General features: G+C 49.8%; 1 protein-coding gene across 1 annotated transcript; it reads right to left on the bottom strand.

Annotated features, from left to right (window-relative positions):
- Positions 1-14114: 14114 nt before the first annotated feature.
- LOC118889813 (transcription and mRNA export factor ENY2-like) lies at positions 14115-14826 on the bottom strand. Its single transcript, XM_036841986.1, has 2 exons — positions 14505-14826; positions 14115-14163 (listed from the first exon to the last, which is right to left on the bottom strand). Exon 1 carries the CDS (start codon positions 14809-14811, stop codon positions 14506-14508), a length of 306 nt encoding a protein of 101 aa, XP_036697881.1. The 5' UTR covers positions 14812-14826; the 3' UTR covers positions 14115-14163; position 14505.
- Between the last annotated feature and the right edge of the window lie 1370 nt (positions 14827-16196).

Below are 16196 nucleotides of genomic sequence, written 5' to 3'. Positions count from 1 at the left end.
AACATCTTTACCCAGTAGGGTCAGGAGTCAATGGACACGGGTGTCTCCCTCTACCCCCCTTGCAGGCTGTTCTGAGACTCACGTTCCACTCCTCAGAAGGTTCCAGTGGACTGGAGCATCCAACGTGATAACCTTTGGGTTAGATTTCTCTTCCCAATTCCTCTCTCCTGCTCCTTGGAATCACTTCCCAAATATACTTCCTGCACAAAAGCCCTGCTCAGGCTCTAAGTTCAGGGGAGCCCAGACTATGACAAAACCTCGTATTGGGGGATGGATGATTGATTACTTTGCTTGAGACAAGTCAAGGTTCAGATTCCAAAGGAAGCATTTAATTGTCCAGGCTTAGATCATGGTCCATCCTTTGGTCAGAATGATGGCAGCCCCCCCAAGACTCTATCCAGTGGTGGAGGGATAGTTTCCCAAAGCCAATCAAGATGGTTATCAGAAGAAAGGCGAAAGATGACCTTTAGTAAGCTTGCCTACACTACTAGTATCTTGAGGCACCATGTACATACCATGTCTAAACCGAGCTCTTAACAAAGCTTGGAAACACCCACACAAAGCTTCTTCTGGCATTGCCTTCTCAGTACATGGTATCACCATCCTCCCAGACGCCCAAGCCTGAGCCCTGGGAGGTTGCCTCATCCCCTCTCTCATCCCCACACAGCCAGTTCATCACCCAGCCTGGTACCCAACTCTGCCTCCTTACTGTGTCTTGACTTTCTCCTGCTCTCCAACCATCTCACTGCCATTGCCCAGTCATCTCTTCCCATCTGCATAAGTCTTCCAACTGATCTCCCTACCCTAACACTCTCTCTCTCTCTTTCTATCTCTCTCCCTCCTGCAAATTGTTCTTACCTATTAGAGTGATTTTCCTATGATACAGATTTGAACACATCACTTCACTGCTAAAAACTCTTGGCCAGCTCCCCACTGCCCTCAGGATGAAGTCTTGGAAACCTCATGGCATAATCTTGTCATGACCTGGCCCTACTGGCCTCTCCGTTGTCAGCCCTTGCCATTCCTCCTTCCCATACAGCTTCCCCTGCAGCCACACTGAACTACAAGCCACTCTCTCTCATCTAGTCCTGGTGCCTAGAATGCTCTTCTGCAATAGTTAGCATTCTTTCAGCTGCGAGTAACAGAACACCTTGACTCAAACTGGCTTAAACAATCAGGAAATGCCCCTCTCACTTGGCATGGAGGCAAGATGGGTCCTAGGCACTATACAACTAGCAGCTCAAAAATGTGGAGGAGTCAGCTCTTTCGGCCTCATTCTTCTGCCACCCTTGGGAGTAGATTCATTCTAAAATAGAATCCTCTCCAGGTTGGAAGAAGATGGCAGTAGATTCATACTTCACTCCTAGACATGACAACATCAACAGGAAGAAAGAGACCATGCTGAGTGTCTCTTTATTAGGCAGTTGGAAACTCTTCTTAGGAGCCCCCTAGCAGACTCCCCCTCACCTCACATTGTTCAGGATTGGAAACATGCCCATTTCTAAACCAATCACCAGCAACAGAAATGAGGTTATAATTGGTGGAAGAGACAGGGGTGGGGGTCAACCTCCATGACTACAACACCTCCCCACTTAATGTGTCTGGCCAATTTATTTCAAAACTCAACTCAAGGGGCTTCCCTGGTGGCGCAGTGGTTGGGAGTCCGCCTGCCAATGCAGGGGACATGGGTTCGAGCCCTGGTCTGGGAGGATCCCACATGCCATGGAGCAACTAAGCCCGCACGCCACAACTGCTGAGCCTGCACTCTAGAGCCCGCTAGCCACAACTGCTGAGCCCGTGTGCCACGACTACTGAGGCCCGTGCGCCTAGAGCCTGTGCTCCGCAATGGGAGAAGCCACCGCAATGAGAAGCCCACGCACAGAAAGAGTAGCCCCTGTTGCCGCAGCTAGAGAGAGACTGCGCGCAGCAACGAAGACTCAAAGCAGCCAAAAATAAATAAATAAAATAAATAAATTTAAAAATATATAAATAATTTTTTTAAAAAAACAAAACTCAAGTGTTATCTCCTCTGGAAAGTCACCAAATAGAAACATTCTTCCTCTTATGTGTCTGTCACCATCACCACCACCACTGCTACCATCCTCACCCTCAGACCGTAAGCTCTTTCACAGCAAGAAGCGAGTTCTTATTTACTCTGTATCCCCAGTGCCTAGCTCAGGGCTGGCATAGGAAAACCTCAATTAATTTGTTGATTATTTCTGTAATTTAAAAAACTCTATTCTTTTTTTCTTTTTTTCTTTTTTGCCATACCATCCGGCTTGCGGGATCTTAGTTCCCCGACCAGGGATTGAACCCAGGCCCATGGCAGTGACAGCACAGAGTCCTAACCACTGGACCGCCAGGGAACTCCCAAAAACTCTATTCTTTAAATCAAAACGTATTTTACCATATATTCTCTCTACAACCAAATTTTTCCATTTAACAATACATTATAAAAATCTTTCCATCATATTATATTGTCTTTTAAAATAGCTACATAGTATTTCATAGTATTGACACACTGTACCACAAATTATTTAACCAACCCCTATGAGTCTTTGGTCATTTAGATTGCTTCCAGTTTTTCTGCATTAGAAACAATGTTGTGGTAAACTTCCTTTCACATAGATCTTAGCCACTAAGATAAATCCCATAGTTCCCTATGATAAATCCCCACAAGTGGTGTGTGGTCTAAAAAAACAAATGGTTGCAAATTCTTTGATACTCCTCCTATCAAGTTCTCCCATCTGAAATCTGGGAGAACTTGTGCAGCTTTAACCACTAGAATTCAGCAAAAGTGATGCTATTTGACTTCTGAGGCCAGGTCATAAAGATTCATGCAGCTGGGCTTCCCTGGTGGCGCAGTGGTTAAGAATCCGCCAGCCAATGCGGGGTACACGGGTTAGAGCCCTGGTCCGGGAAGATCCCACATGCCACAGAGCAACTAAGCCCATGCGCCACAACTACTGAGCCTGCGCTCTAGAGCTTGCGTGCCACAACTACGGAGCCCACGCTCCTAGAGCCCGTGCTCTGCAACAAGAGAAGCCACCGCAATGAGAAGCCCATGCACCGCAACGAAGAGTAGCCCCCGCTCACCGCAAGTAGAGAAAGCCCGCGCGCAACAACGACTACCCAAGGCAGCCAAAAAAAAAAAGATTCATGCAGCTTTCACCTCGGATTTTTGGAAAGCACCCTCTCAAGACTCTCCCGTTTGAAACCCAGGTGACATACGGTGAAATGCCCAAATCACACAGAGAGGCCACAACAATCCTAGCTGAACCTAACTTTTGAGTCATCCTAGCCTAGGCACCAGATATGTGAGCGAAGAAGCATATGGAAGATTCTAGCCCCAGTTGTTGGAGTCTTGCTAGCTGAGTCCCCAGACACCATGGAACAGAGGATGGCCATCCTTACTGTGCCCTGCCCAAGGTGCACAGAATCCCTGAATATGATAAAACAGCTGTTGTTTACACCACTAAGTTTAAGGTTGTTGGTTATACAGCAATAGTACCCAGAAAACTGGAAATTCCTCTTCTAAAGAGCATACACATTTTAAAACTTTTGATTCTTTATTAAATACTCAATAAAATTTTACAACTCAGTGGAAGAACACTTTTGCTTCCTTTGAGAAAGTGCCTCCATGACACAGGGGGGCATATGTATATCTGGGTTGATATCTTGAGCAACTACACCAACATGCTTTTGATTGGGTTCTCTGGAAACTGACTGACCCTGACTTTGAGAGTTGTAGCTCAAGGTTTATTGGAAAGTGCTCTTGGAAGATATGCCTGTAAGGAAGGTAGGAAGGCAGGATTGGTCACAGGTATAAGCTGACTTGCAATGTGGCTGTAATTGAGGCCTCAGCTGATCCTACAGAGAGCCCCGGAGCTGGGGTGGCCCTTCAGAGGTGCCCCAAATTGAAGCGAGGTAGCCGGGCACAGCAGCTCCACATTAGCCATCCCTGGGAGGGGGCAGACCATTGGGTGGGGACCCCTGCAGCAGTATTCCAAGCAGCTTAGGATGGGTGGGTCAGCCTTAAAGAAGAGATCTAGGTGGGGACCAGAGTGTCCACTACAGAGTGTCCCCTTGCACTGTCCTGAACCATTTGCTTCCGTGAAGTTTGACCCATTTGGGAATCACTTCTCCAAGATTCCAGTTGGGTTTGTTTCCTAGGAAACTTGAAAGAGAAGGGTTAGTAGGGTGAACTACAGCACCAGCTGTGGAAGTTGATCTCAAGACTACAACTGATACTAGCGATCACTATTCTACCACCTGATCTGGATTCTCCTCACCTGCTAATATCTCTTCTGGTCTAGGCAACTTTCCTGGTGGAGACCCAGACCCTCAACCATAAAGGGTCTGAACCCCACCTTACCACACTCTGCCTAGCTTGTTCACGTACCATGAAAGCCAGGCATGTAGCACACAGGACGCCCCTGTGGATCACCTGAGCATGACACAGATTCTCCTCTGCTCCTACTGCTCAGCCATACCTCCTCCTGATGACCAGGGTCAATCACCTTTGCCAGGATGGGGATTCCTCTCCTTGCTGATGATCTTTAGGTCAAGGAGTTCAAAATAATCGGGCAGCAGCCATATTTGAAGTTCATTGTAACACTTCCTGTGTCCCCTGATGGAAATGTTACCCCATTTGGGACCTCTAGATCCTAAGAGCAGGACTAAGAAGTTCTACTTGAAGGGGAAGCGGGGAGGGTGTCACTTTGGGTGAAGTAGTTCCCTACAGCCAAAGTCAGTTCCCAGGGAGGAATGCTGTTGTGAGCTGTTGGCAGCCAAAATTCCCAGAAGCTGAGGGATGAGTGCATTGGTCCTGGAGAGGACATCTCAGTGAAGCACCATCACAGTATCCACTGCAACATCTGAGATTCATTCTCCTTCCCAGAAAATGGGAATAACAATGGCTTATTGGCAAGGGTACTGGTGAGGAAATAATACTATATATGTTAAAAATACCAGATTGTACTCAACAAAAGTAGTTTCTATCCCCTTGTGTCAAGAGCTCCATAAGTGATGTTTCCCTTTTTGCCTTGGCCAGTGAGGAGCTTATAGCTTTATCTGGTACTCAGTCCCAGCAGATGTATCATTCATTTTATTCTCTTTTTATTTCCCTGGTCCTGCTTTCTTTTCTCTCTTTAATTAACCTCAAACACAATCTCTTTGTTGCGAGGTTTTTGAACTGGAATCATCTTTGCAAAGTGGCAGAGGATAAATAAATGCCTAGTAGAGAATCTTGCTGCTCTGAAGACAGTTCTTTCTCAAGAAGTGACAGTGCCTCACCTACAACACCGCCCCAGCACCTTGCTCAAACCTAGCCAAGCACTTTGCTACTGGGTCTTTGATTTGTTTTGGCATCTGCCAGCCAACTAGCACATAGGCGTGGGAATCCCTTCACTTAGAGGGTGACTCACAGCTCTGACAAGTTGAAAAAAATTTTTTTAAATGGGGGAATTAGTGTTATCAGGCACTTCCATCAGCCAAAGTCACTGCTGGTAATCTCTATTCCCACTCTCTTTCCAGAAGGAACCCTCCATTCACCCGCAGATGGCTCAGTTAGCAGTCCCATGCTGCTCTCGGAATTGACCTATGTAGAGAATAGAATGGGGCATATGTGGCCCAGATGTTGTGACTGAGCTGGGTCCTCCCATCCAGGCTATCCATTGGGTTTGAACCCAGCCCCAAGGCATTTGGGGGGCTCCATCCTGGAGTCTGTAGGCTCCAGGTGTGCCTGGCCTTGTTTTCTGCCATGACATCCTTTCACTGTCTCCCAGGATAATTCTTGTAAGCAAACGCCTCCATCTCTTCCCTCCCTCCGTAAGAGGCCTCGGAGGAGTGCCAGTGGGGTTCCACACCTACTATTCTTGTTTCCATGTCACTATACAAGATGAACCACATTCATGAATAACACTTCCCTGGAACTCACATCAGAAGACACCCTTTTGCTAAAGGACTTCACATGTTCCATTGCTCCTGGCTCCTGGCTCCTGTCTCTTCCCACCGCTCTCCCACTATTTGTGGTTCTATGTCAAGTTCAAGAGTTTGGGGTGTCCTGGATAGGCCTGGGTATTTAGCCTCCCAGAGCAGGGGTTTTGCTCCTATAACTTGCTTCCTCTTGCAATCACATCGTTGCCTGGTGAGAGTGGGCACCTGAGCTTGTTCAGGGAAGACTTATGGGCTAGGGCTCAACTTCTAAATTTTGGGTGATGATGCCAAGAAAATGGCTGAAGTCAGGATACCCAGGTTCCAGTCCTCACCCTGCCTTCTGCCCGCTGGGTCACCTGGTAAATCACTCCTTCTCTCCAAACCCAGCTTCCTTCCCCGGAAACGGGTGAAATAACACCCGCTTTTAGAACAGCTGAGACAGTCAATGAGCTAACATTTGGAAAACTAGTATCATCTAATAGTTCCTGATCACACACCAGGCCAGGTACTTGGCCAAGCACTTATAGCTATTATCTCATTTAATCCTCCAACAAACCTAAAGAGTTGGTGTGACAACTTCTATTTTACAGACGAGGAACCCCAGGCTTACAGAAGGTCAATGACACAGCAGTAAGGGGCAGAACGAGGCCTCACACTTAGGCCTCTCTGACCCCAAAGTTAGAGCTCTTAACCACATAAGACCGGCCTTTACTCCCAGCACAGCACATGTTTCATATATCTTTCCTCCATTTTTTTTTTTTTTTTTGGCATATCCTGTGTCCTAAGAGAGAAGTGAAAATGGTATTCACTGAGCATGTACTATATGTGAAGTGCTTTATATACTTAACTCTAAATCTTATCCCAAAAGGATGGTATCCTGACCCCCATTCTCCAAATGAGGAAACAGAGACTCAGAGAGGTCAAGTAGTTTGCCCAAGGCCACACAGAGAAGAAGGGGTAGAGCTGAGGTTGAACCAGATCTACTGTGGGACTCCACATGGTGTTCCACCATCACATCCCACTATCTCTCAAGTAGGGGCTGTCTACAAGGCTGGTTACCTAGGGGTATACAGCCTCTTTCTCTGAACCCACCACATACTGTCCCCTCATGCTTCTAGGGGCCTAAAACACCTCTTCCTGGGGCAAAACCGTTGTCTTCCCCCAGACCCCCAAGAAGAAAGTTTTAGACAGGCCTCTGAAGAAGGCTAATAGTGACTAGGGTCACACAGGGCAGTGAGTGGCTGCCTCAGAACCTTTCCCTACAGTGGATTACTGGGAGGGGCAGTCTTTTGGCCCTGGGAGGGTCTCACTGGTCAGGAGGGGCACTGGGCAGAGGAAGACAGTGACTCAGGAGCCAGCTGAAGGCATTAGAAACATCTTGCTGACTTCCCAGTTTTGCTGTCAGCTGCCCCAGTGCCTGGTCCTGTTTATAATGGTAATTGGGGGTGGGGGGAATGTGTGTAGGCAGCTATCTGAGGGTTGAAGCTGAAGGCTTAAAGTTAGACTTCCTAAACCCACATCAACCTAGGAAACATTTACAGGAAAGAATGCCACAGATGGTTTTGTGTGTGTGTGTGTGTGTGTGTGTGTGTGTGTGAGAGAGAGAGAGAGAGAGAGAGAGAGAGAGGGAGGGAGAGGGAGGCCGGCAGCAACTGCGAGGCAGAACAGGGAGAGAGGGAGAGAGGGAATGAGAGAGACTGAGCAAAAGAGATAGACAAAGACAGAAAAAGAGAGAGAGAAGCAGAAGTTAAAAGAAACACAACAGCTGGGCCAAGAGAGGACAGAGAGAGGAGGGAAAGATAAGCAGCAAGGGAGAGAGAGAGAGAAAAAAAAAAAACCAACAGACATATAAAAAGATAATTCATTCGACAAATGTTTGCTGAGCACCTACTACATGCCAGGTGCTGCCTTAGGCATTGTGGATGCAACAATGGACAAAACAAAAAACTCTGTCCTCGTGGGTCTCTCTAGTGGGAGAATAGAGAAACCCAGAGAGACAGGTAAAAACCCAGAGAAGCCCACAGAAAGACCAAGAGGCAACTTTATGGAGAGACCCAGAGACAGAAGAGGCACAGAGGATAAGAGTGCAGAGATGGAGAGAGCAGTGGACGTCAAGACAGAGACAGGGCAGAGGGACGTGAAGGTGTAGGCTGGGAGTGCGGGTGGACGGACAGCATTCCAAGGGTGGAGAGGGCACAGCCCGGTGGACAGTGCCGAGAAGCCTTTCTCCTGCTAGCCTGCTCTGTGCTCCCCCTCCCCCCTCCCAGTGTGCTTGGGGGCAGGTCCCCAGCCCTTAGTGAGCAGGAAGCAGATCTCGTGTTCCAGTGACATCAGCCTTGGAGACTGCGGGCTGCTCTAGGGTCAAGATCCCAGTCTGACCCTGAGATGCCCAACAAGCACGTGTGGACTTCAGGTACTATCTTCTCATTATACGGATGGATGGGTGAACTGAGGCCCAGGCTAATGAGGCAGGAGGGCTGCTGGGCTTCCTGGGTTGGGGGCAGCGCTAGACAAAGGACAGAGTGCTGACCTGGGAGCCAGGGCCCCGTTTTTGAGTCTGGCTCTGCCCGTGATGCCTGGCTCTCCTCCTCACAGAGCGGTGGAGGGTGGGCTGCTACCACCGTGGAGTCTATGAATCATGTGAGAGTAAGTTTTGGAAGAGACCCGTGTTTGAAAGCCGGGACTTTGACAGTTGCTGATGTCTGTTTCCGTGGAAACGGAGCTCAGAATGGGAGAATGAGCTGGAGAGCTCTGCTCTGAGTGTCCCAGATAGCTGGGGCAGAGGGCAGCCACCACACCCTCCTTCCTCTGTGGCCTCTGGAGTCCTCAGCGCCCCAGGGGCTGACCCCACGGGAGGGGTGGCTCCCAGGGACATTGACTGAATGCTCACTGGGTGCCCCGGCCCGGAGCCATGAATGACTCGGATGAGGAAAGCCTGTGGTCTACACAGCACTCACCCTCAGGATGGACGTATTCTGTCTGAGCACAGATCCTTCGTTCACTCAACGCACATGTAAGCTAGGTTCTGGGCAGCACAGAGGTGAACAGGACACAATTATTGGCTTCCTTCAGGGTCCATGGGTGCCTACTCTGGGCCCCGAGTTCCCAGGTGCTCACAAAGTCAATGCAGAAGGTGCCAAATCTCCCCGGTGCCCCCTCCTTGCACCATGCCACCCCCTCAAACTCCCGAACCAACTGTGGCACTCTGACCTGTTAGCTGTCCTAGGCGTCATGCTGCTCCCTTGCCTGGGATCCCTTTACCACTGCTGGGCTGCCTAGCAAACTCCTATTCAACCTTCAAAGCCCCAGCTCCAAGCTTACCTCCTCTGCAAAGCCCCCTCCACTAGACGGTGAGTACCTCGAGGGCCCAGGCCCAGTCTCCTCATCTCATTCCCAGAGAGGTTCCCACCTGTATTGGCTGCTACCTTACCATCTTCTTAGGGACTTTGCTCTAACGTCATCCTCGACCTCTACACAGGACCTCTGGCCTCTCCCTCTCTACTCCATCCTTCCAATCAGCATTTACACAGGTCTAGTCTCTCCTGTCTTCAACCCAAACACAGCAAAGCTCCTTACCCTGAGGTGCTGGTCTGTCTCTTACCCCCTCACAGCCAAACTTCTTGAAAGAGTAGTCTGCACTGATTGTCTCTGCTCCCACGTGTTCATTGCCATGATCTGGCTTTTGCCCCCATCGCTCCCCTAAAACTGCTCTCACCAGCCCACCATGCCCTCTGCAGAGCGCTGTCTGAAAGCCATGTTCATGCACTCTGCTACTCAACCACTGTCAGGCATTCAACATCCTCCTTGCAGCACTGTCTTCCCTGGCACCCCTCCCCAGGCTTCTTCCCCACTGGCCCCTCTGGACAGGCCTTCTCAGCCTCCTTCACCAGCTCCTCTTCCATCAGACCTGCAGGTGCTCCTCAGAGCTCCATTTCCAGCTTCTCCCTGAGAGCGCTTGTCCGCTCCCATTAGGGTCCAAGGAAGGCCACCTCCTCCAGACCACCTTCCCTGACCCCCCAGACCAGCTTAGCACCACTGCAATATGTAAAATGCCTGTATCCTCCGTCGTGACACTTGTCATGTTGTATCATAAGTACCAGTGGAGTTGTCTGCTGCCCCCATAGGCTGCAAAGTCCCGGGGATCACGTCTACCCCTGGTGCCCAGGACACTGGTGAGTGATGGGCTGCAGAGGGAGACAGGAGCCAGATCGTGAAGGATCTTGAACTTTTTTACTGAGGACCTTGGGCTTCATCCTGCAGGAGATGAAGAGTTTTAAGAGAAAGAGTTTTAAGCACTGAGGAGTCTTAAGCAGGAGCGTGCCATGGCCACATCTGTGCCTTAAACACATCCCTCTGGCTGTCAAGGAGAGGGCGGATGGTTGGGGGAGAGTCTGAAGGCAGGGAGATCCACTGGGGGCTGTAATCCGGGGCTGGACTGCAGTGATGACAGAGCAGGGAGGGGCTGGGGGGAGCGGACAGAACGTGGGGTGCTTATTAGATACAGCTGACCAACCCTGGTGTTGGCTGGAGGTGAGGAAGAAAAGGAGCAGAGATCCACTCAGGTTTCTGGCCCAGGTAACTGGCTAGGTGCTGGTGTGGTGTACAGGAATAGGGACTGAACAGGAATCAGATAGGGAGAAAGAAGGAGTGCAGTTCTGGATACTTGGACTTTGAGGCACCTGAGGAACATCCAGGTGGGAATGCCTTGTAACTACACAGACATGGTGCTGAGAAAAAGCTCTGGGCCAGATTCAAGAGTCATCGTCATGGAGGTCAGGTGTGGTCCATGCCATGTGCATGGCTGAACTTGCCCAGCGAGAAAGAGGTCAAGGACAGAGCCTGAGAGATGTTCATTTGTGGTAGACTGTGTTACTGTTTAGCAAACATCCACCCCCTTTCTGTGGGAGGCATACTCTTCCCTTCCCTACTGAGGTTGGGGTTGGCCATGTGACTTGGGAGCAGATGCGATGCTTGCATGGGTTGGCTTGGCCCCTGGTGCTCTTTTCACCCGCTCTAAAAAAACATGCCAGGCAGCCTCTGCCCCTCAGCCTGGGTCCGGGCAGGGGAGACCCACGGAGCAGGTTCGAACTGCACCCTGAAGCAGAGCCATCCAGTTGACTGCGGACCTGTGGGTGAGAAATAAACGGCTTTTATTATAAGCCACTGAGATAAGGGGGCTCTTTGTTATGTAACATTGGATTAGCAATAGCCTGACTAATAAAATTTTAAGAGGAGGCTGGAGAAAAAAGAATCCTTCCGAGGATAACAGGAGCAACAGTCAGAGGGGAAGGAAGGAAATCAGGAGAGAGCTGCATTCCTGAAACTGGTAGGAGCGGGTTTCAGGAGCATCAGGACTGCTGATGCTCCAACGTCCGCACTGTTTGCACCACGCCTGTTCTTCCTGACAGGTTATGCTTGGGTCACCTTAGCTACCCTTCCAGGCCTGAATCTAAATTCCAGATATTGATGACTCTCCGAACTACATCTTCAGGGCAGGCTGCTCTCCGAGGCTCCAGGCTCATTACCTACCTGTCTCCTGGATGTCTCCATCTGGACATCCAATGGGCTTTTCAAACTCATCACATCCAAGACTGACCTCTTCATACTCCCCACCCACAGACCTGCTCCCCCACCTGGACTCCCTGACTGGCAGCCCCGTCACCCACGCCAGAAGCATAGGAGTCATCCTTAGCACCCTCACATCCTGTCAGCTACCGAGCCCAGGAGATTCCCATCCATCAGCTTCTCTCTACCTCGCTGGCCCAGCATCCCTCACCGCAGCGGCCGCTGGGTCCCTCACTGCATTCCATGCTTGGCTCTTCCACAATGGCCCCCTGAGGGCTCTTTCTGAAGCACAAATAGGTCAACCCCTGGTTAAAGCCCCTGCCGGCAGGACAAAGACCAAACTTCTTAGCGTGACACCCAAGGCCCTGAATAGTCCAGCGTCCGCTGAATGAATTAATGAATGTCATCCCTTCTGTCTGAAACACATCCTACACCTGCCCCCACTGCCTAACTCCCACTCAACCTTGGCCCCCTCCAGACAGCTTTCTCTGACCACCTCCCACTTCATCCCCCTCTCCACACACACACACACACACACACTGGGCTAGTTTAAATGCCTCCCACCATTTTTTTTTTTTTTTTTGCCTGCGTTGGGTCTTCGCTGCTGCTCAAGGGCTTTCTCTAGCTGTGGCGAACGGGGGCTACTCTTCGTTGTGGTGCGAGTGCTTCCCATTGCAGTGGCTTCTCGTTGTGGAGCACGGGCTCTAGGTGCGCAGGCTTCAGTAGCTGCGGTGCGTGGGCTCAGTAGTTGTGAAGCGCGGGCTTTGCTGCTCCGCAGCATGTGGGATCTTCCCTGACCAGGGACTGAACCCATGTCACTGCAGGCAGATTCTTAACCACTGTGCCACCAGGGAAGTCCCGCCTCCACCCTTTTTTGGTGCCCCTTTTGAGGCCTCATGATATCTTGTATTGGACCCCTCTTGTGCCCTGCCTCATAGCTCTCAGCCCAGTTTTTTTCCTCTTTCTTTTTTTTCATTGTGGTAAATATACATAACATAGTATTTGCCAATTTTAACCATTTTAAGTGTACAGTTTAGTGGCATTAAGTATATTCATATTGTTGTGTAATCATCATCACCAGAAATTTTTCATCTTCCCCAAATAAAACTCTGTACCCATTAGACAACAACTCCCATCCCTCCTCCGCCAACCCTGGCAACCACAGTTCTAGTTTCCGTGTTTATGATTTTGACTACTATAGGTACCTCATATGAGTGAATTCATACATTTGTCCTTTTGTGTCTGCTTATTTCACACAGCATAATGTCTTCAAGGTTCATCCATGTTGTAGCATGTGTAAGATTTTGTATTACTTTTTCAAGGCTGAATAATATTCCATTGATTGGATATACCACATTTTGTTTTTCTGTTCATCTGTTGATGGACATTTGAGTTGTTTCCATCTTTTAGCTATTGTGAATAATGCTGCTATGATCATTGGTGTAAAAATGTCTGTTTGAGTCCTGCTTTCAATTCTTTTGGGTATATATCTAGAGGTGGAATTGGTGGGTCATATGGTAATTCTGGGTGCAATTTTTGAGGAATCACCATACTGTTTTCCATCGTGGCTGCGCAGCTTTACATTCCCACCAACAGTGCTCAAGGGTTCCAATTTCCCTGCATGCTTGCCAACAGTTGATATTTTCTTTTTCTTCCTTCTTCTATAACAGGCACCATGATGGGTGTGAAAGTGGTCAGCCCATTTTGACCCCAGCCATTGCCTCGCTTCCTGAAGTATTACCTCACAGTACCTCCCCTCAGCTGTGGGAAAGAGCTCTTGTTTTCTGCTCCGGGGATTCTCTGATACCATGGCAAGAGACATCTGCTGAACTGCTGGGCATTCTGCTCCTGCCACGAGGACTAGCTATCAATAACTCCACCTGGCAGCCTCCTCTCTGCTGCAGAGACGTCCCTTCCCAGCCTGGAACATTCTCCCGTTGGTGGTTCACTCTCACACAGCCTTTAGAATTCAAACGTCACCTCCACAGAGAAGGCCTCCCTGACTACTAACCATTCCCCCATGGGATCATCCTCTACTTGGCACAGTTTGTCAGAACGTGTTTACCTGTGTGCCTATGGAATTAACCCTGTCTTTCCCGCTGGGCTGTGAGCTCCAGGAGGAGACCACGATCATCTTATTCACCACTGTATTCTCAGCACCTACCACGATGCCCAGCCCATGCCAGATGTTCAGGAAGTGTTTGTTAAGTGAATTATTTTATTCAACATTTAACACATTTTTATTGAGAATCTGTTCTAAAAGTGGGGATAAAACTCCCATGCACAGTGCTTAAATTCTAATGAGGGAAATAGGTAAGAAAAAAATAAACAAGCATATGTCAGGTGGTAATGGTTGCTATGGAGAAAAATAGAACAGGATAAGGAGGGGGGGGCGGGAGCCATTCCACAGAGGTGCATTAGGGAGGGTTCCAGTGATGTTTGATCAAGGACCTACAGGCAGTAAAGGAATGAGGGAAGCCTTGATCTGGGGGAAAGTGTCCCAGGCAAAGGGAATAGCAGGAGCAAAGGTATGGCAGGTGAGTGAAAACAGAGGCATGCTGGTCCAAGGCAGGGTAGAGGAGGCAAGGAGGAACCCTGTCACGGGACTGGACAGTTTTACTTTCAGAAATAAAACCACAAAACAACACAATCTAATTCAATCTTTTTTTTAAAAATTAATTTATTTATTTTTGGCTGCGTTAGGTCTTCGCTGCTGCGCGCAGGCTTTCTCTAGTTGCAGCGAGCAGGGGCTACTCTTCGTTTCGGTGCGCGGGCTTCTCATTGTGGTGGCTTCTCTCGTTGAGGAGCACAGGCTCTAGATGCGCAGGCTTCAGTAGTTGTGGTTCGCGGGCTCTAGAGCTCAGGCTCAGTAGTTGTGGTGCACGGGCTTAGTTGCTCCGCGGCATGTGGGATCTTCCTGGACCAGGGCTCGAACCTGTGTCCCCTGCATTGGCAGGCGGATTCTCAACCACTGCGCCACCAGGGAAGCCCTCTAATTCAATCTTAAAGGCTGGCATGCTGAGCAAAGAATGTTCTTATTCTTTGTAGGAGCTCCTTCTTTACACTGTCAGGTACCAGGGCTCTGCCTTTTGGTGTGATTTCAGCCACCAAGTCATCAACAGTAACGTGTTCTAGTCCTTTTTCTTTAATTACCTCTTTACAGTGTGCCTTCAACTGATCCTTCCAGCCACATTCAATTAATTTAGCTCTCAGCAACTCTTTGAGGCATTCTCTTTCTCCAGTTTCTATCAACTTTTGGTTAATCGTTGCTCTCATCTGCGCATCTTTGTTCATCTTACTAACCACCATCACCGCGGGCGAGGGCCGTCCCTTCCCAGGGACGAAATGACCCTTATGCTGACGACCGTTACCTGCCACACTCTTCAGCCGCCCGGACCTAGACCCTCCATGAAGCCTTCTCCTTGAATTCACGAGAATGAACTCCGGGCTGGGGCACTCTGGACAGGAGGTGAGGGAGGTGTAGCAGGAACCGGGGAAGGGGCAGAGTGTCAGCGTCCTCGCCCTAGCCACCCCTGGCATGAACTTGCTTTGTATATTTTTGTACTTCCCAGTGTCCCTGGCTCAGGGCTCAGCACATAGTAGGTACTTTCTAGGCAGAACTAAACCCATCCAAGAAATTGCCTAAAACCCATTTTGCTACAAGGTGGCTCAGGACATCAGAAGGCGTCATCAGAAGATGTAAAAACACATTAGATTTTAAACTTAAATCCTCTTCCTTCTTCCTGAGAACCTCTCTGTTTGCTGGCTCTGCTATGCTAATAACATCAGGAGTAATCATCTTTTTCAAGTTACAAGATGTTACCCCTATTACTACCTCCTCGGAGCCTCCACACAACCTTCACGGTAGTGACTCTCCATTGTCCAGGGGTGTCAGAACCGTGGGCTCCGCCAACACTGACGGACAGCCCAGCAAGTGATTTCCCCATCAGTTCCCTCATTTAACATCCTCATTTCACAGACAGACTCAGAGAGAGAATATCATCTGCCCAAGGTCCACCAGCGAGGCCCTGAGCCAGGCTGAAGCCAAGTCTCCAGGCCCTGGATTTTGCACTCCTCCCATGGAAGCCCCCGACGCCCTTGAGGAAACTTCTGCTAAAACTGGGGCTGACCAGCCTGGGCCTGAGCCTCCCTGGGCAGAGTAAACCAAGGTATTGACCCGAGGTGCCTCCTCAAAATCCCAGGACCCAGCGGGGAGGAAGGGGATGGGCTGCGTGCTCAGCATCCATTCGAACGTCCCTGGGCGGCGTGTGGAGGACAGTGAGGCAGCCCCCAGACTCCCAGCAGCTGCAAACCCGGGAGAGGAAAAGGGATCCTCTGGCATTCCTGGCAAGCACAACCTCCTGGGTTGAGCCCATGGACCTGAAGCCTCATTCCTTTAAGTGCCACCTTCTGGAGGCCTGGCCCCCGCCAACCTGATCCCAGAGCCCAGGATTTCTGCCCCCCCCCCCCCCCAGTTTCTGGCACCTGAGTGAAGGAGTGGTCATCTTAGCCTAAGCTTGTAATTCACCTCTCCTTCCCCTCTTCCACCCCACCTGCCTGTCCCTCCACATTCTGGTCACTCAGTTACTCACTTGTTCTGTTCCTTTCACCACTGTTGCTGTGCACTGGAGGTCCACAGGTGAATGATGATCATTCCCTGACCCAGAGGAGAGGCGCTCACATTCCCTTGGGGG

The sequence above is a fragment of the Balaenoptera musculus genome, chromosome 1, assembly GCF_009873245.2.
Source record: "Balaenoptera musculus isolate JJ_BM4_2016_0621 chromosome 1, mBalMus1.pri.v3, whole genome shotgun sequence".
Lineage (NCBI taxonomy): Eukaryota > Metazoa > Chordata > Mammalia > Artiodactyla > Balaenopteridae > Balaenoptera > Balaenoptera musculus.
This window is presented reverse-complemented; position numbering and strand designations above follow the sequence as displayed.